Source organism: Pteropus medius, unplaced genomic scaffold (genome assembly GCF_902729225.1).
Source record: "Pteropus medius unplaced genomic scaffold, Ma_sr-lr_union100, whole genome shotgun sequence".
In the NCBI taxonomy this organism is placed as follows: Eukaryota; Metazoa; Chordata; class Mammalia; order Chiroptera; family Pteropodidae; genus Pteropus; species Pteropus medius.
This window is the reverse complement of record NW_024352784.1, coordinates 955,087-958,062: the sequence shown is the minus strand read 5'-3', so window position 1 is coordinate 958,062 and position 2,976 is coordinate 955,087. Positions and strand designations below refer to the sequence as shown.

General features: G+C 51.0%; 1 protein-coding gene across 1 annotated transcript; it reads right to left on the bottom strand.

Moving 5' to 3' along the window:
- Positions 1–832: 832 nt before the first annotated feature.
- LOC120590212 (ubiquilin-3-like) lies at positions 833–2,420 on the bottom strand. Its single transcript, XM_039847832.1, has one exon. It carries the CDS (start codon positions 2,418–2,420, stop codon positions 861–863), a length of 1,560 nt encoding a protein of 519 aa, XP_039703766.1. The 3' UTR covers positions 833–860.
- Positions 2,421–2,976: the final 556 nt, after the last annotated feature.

Genomic DNA, 2,976 nt, shown 5'->3' with positions numbered 1-2,976 from the left:
AAAATTTGGGAAGATGAGGGATGAAAGTTCTGAGAAAGTTCTGCACCATATTGGAGATAGGTCTCTGCAGACGATGTTGAAACATGATCACTGGAAGGGCAGACACTTTCGAGTAATACAGAGATAAAAGGAGAGATAAAAGGCAGTAACAGGTAAGGTGGCAGAGTTAAGCATTATGCAGCATAAAGGGAAGACGCCTGCATAGGAAGAGAGCACAGAGCTTCAGAAGTAGTGGAGATGGGCCGCAGAAGAACAGGATCCTGGCACAGGCAAATGTCAAAGGATGAGAGGGGAAGTTAAAAATCGTTCCTGCAATAACAAGAGACTGGACCTAAAGACAGAAACACGATCAAAGAATGGGTGACTTCCAGTATCCATAAAGAACGTCACGGCTTCTTGGGGGACCAAAAGCCAGGATTTCTTCAGAGCGACTCTAAAGTTGGAACAGAGATGGCTCGTGGTGATGGTGGCAATGTTAGTGGGGAACTAGGTTGCCAGCTGAGCAGGAGCGAAATACTGAAATAAAACTCAGGATTTCTCCCACTTCATGTTCAAATTTAGAACATACTCTGAGGTATGAGGTGAAACCCACACCCAAGACCATTTAACATGATCAATCTCCCCCCACCAAAAAAAATTATCTTTGCCCGCCTACCCCAAAATCGACATTACACATGAGATCCAAGCAATCTTTTTAATGTAGAACAGGCTTGGGCAGTGAGGGAGGGGCTATTCCAGTGTGCACATGATCTGAGTGGGAGGAATTCTCAAAATAAGCTACTACCCCTCCCCTCCCTTTCCCCCGCTCCTTCTCCTCCCTCTCCATGGGGTGGTGCTTTGTGGCCATCAGCTGGAGGAACCTAAGCCTCTGGCTCCCCCAGCAGCCTCTCAGTGGCAGCATGGATGTCTCCGCCTGTGGCCATCAGGGCCTGCAGGTTAGCATCATGATTAGCAAAGCCCATGGCCTTCAGATGCTCCAGTTCTTGCTGGTAGCGGCCTTCAGTATGAGGGGATGAGAAGAGTGGGGATTGGGTAGACTGGGAGCAGGCATTGGCCAGTGCATGAAGGAGCTGAAGAACGGCCAAAGTGGGTTGCACAGGGTCGGCTCTGTGACCCTGTCCTCCACCCCTGGTTTCAGGGGCTCCTGTAGCCCCATGTGGTCTACCTGGGCCCCATAAACAAGGTCCCAGCCCAGGCACCTCCCTAGACAGTATCTGCAGGCCCTTTTCTATCTGTATCAATGCCTGCAGTGCTCGTGGGTTCGTGAGGATGGGAAGAAGTGGTATATGATGTCGCAGGGGGCTGCCAGTGGCCAGCTGGTGTAGCAGAGCTGGATTTTGCTGGAGGACATGCAAAGCTCTACGCAAGGCAGAGGGTGAGGGTCTCAGCTGACTGGTTAAAGTGGCTTTCCCTATGGGCTGCTGGCCATCCTCGGGGGAAAGATCCTGACCTGAGTATGAGTCCGGCATACCGGTCCTGCACCCTGAATTGACCTGGTTTGAGAACATGCCCCTGGACTGAGCAGCTACTCCTGCACTGACCTCCTGCATCAATGGCCTGGCAGGGGTGGAGGCTGTGGGGACAGCAGTGGTGGTGTCAGTACTGCTGTGAGCATTGACCTCTTCTCTGCAAAGCTCTGAACCTGGGTTGTGGCCTTTGGAAGCAACCAGTGGGGCCAGAGTAAAGAGCATGAGCTGCTGGATATCAGAGCCAACCGGACGCATGGCATTATCACCACCTGGCACTGCCTTCAAGGCCTCTAGTCCCCGCTGGTCTGCCTGCAGGAGCTCCTGTTGCCGGGCTGGGCTCTGCAAGTTTTCTAGAGCCTTAGGAACTGGTTCAGGTTTCTGTACTGGCCTTGAGGATTCAGGAACATGGCTGGTATTGGCTGGTTTCTCACTTGCCAGGCCTTGAACCAGAGGGTCTTCCAGGAACTGCACTACGGGTTCAGGTGCAGCCATTAGGAGTTGAGCCAGTTGGCCAAAGAAGTCAGCCAGATCAGGTGAGCTCCGGACTAGCTGGCCTAGCCTGGCTAGCATCCCAGCACTCTCAGAGCTGGAGGGTTCAGAACGATGTGTGCAGTGGCCTGTGGGGTCTGGCAGAGTTCCAGGACTGGGCAGAGTTCCTTTCACACGAGTCCTCACCACCAAGTGAACCGTAGTTCCGTCAAGGATGCCACGTTGGCTCAGTATGTCTTGATCCCGGAGGATCTTTCCGGTGAAGATAAGCACTAGTCGGTCAGTGTCACAGTGAAGGCGTTTGGAGATCTGTTTCTTAAAGTGACGGACGCTGCTATTTTCTGCCAGCATAAATTCCTGGCAGTCCTGCGGGGTCTTGACAGACACTCTGATGGTATGTGATGATGGCTCCCGACCAGACACCATGCGGCTGTCACCTGCTTCTTCTCTAGCCTGTGCCATATTTCCTTGAGAGTGGAATCAAGGCTACCTGAGGACCTGTAGAAGCCTAGATGTAGCACTGAATACACGTAGAGGCAGGGACCCAGTAGGTGTCCGGTGATGTCCTCTCACCCACGTCCTACAGACCCCACCTCCCAGTGTAGCCCTGCAGCCACCTGGCTCCCATAAGGGTGGCAGCTGCCCTTCTCCAGGGTCAGTCTTAGGGATACGATGTCAGTGATGAGGTCACAATTGAAACATGAATGGGGGGAGGGCAGAGATCTCCACCACCTGCTTGAGGTTGGATGATTTGTGTCAAATAGCAATAGAAAAAAAATTTAATATTCCTATCTAGAAACATACTTTACACCAGCTTATTTCACTGTTGAAAACCATACTACCTGAGTATGATCAATGAATATATTTGAGTAAAAAGGCGGCTGTAGAACTAGTTTATGAAGTGCTGATTCTAGTCACCTATCTTCCACTAAATTATTGTCTACTGACCATGGCCTAATCAAGACCACAGATTCCTTTAATATATGAACAGAATGAAGATATGTATAATTTATCCATC

Bases quoted from the DNA above. Each gene is read 5' to 3' on its own strand.
- LOC120590212 (XM_039847832.1), bottom strand. From the start codon at position 2,420: ATGGCACAGGCTAGAGAAGAAGCAGGTGACAGCCGCATGGTGTCTGGT.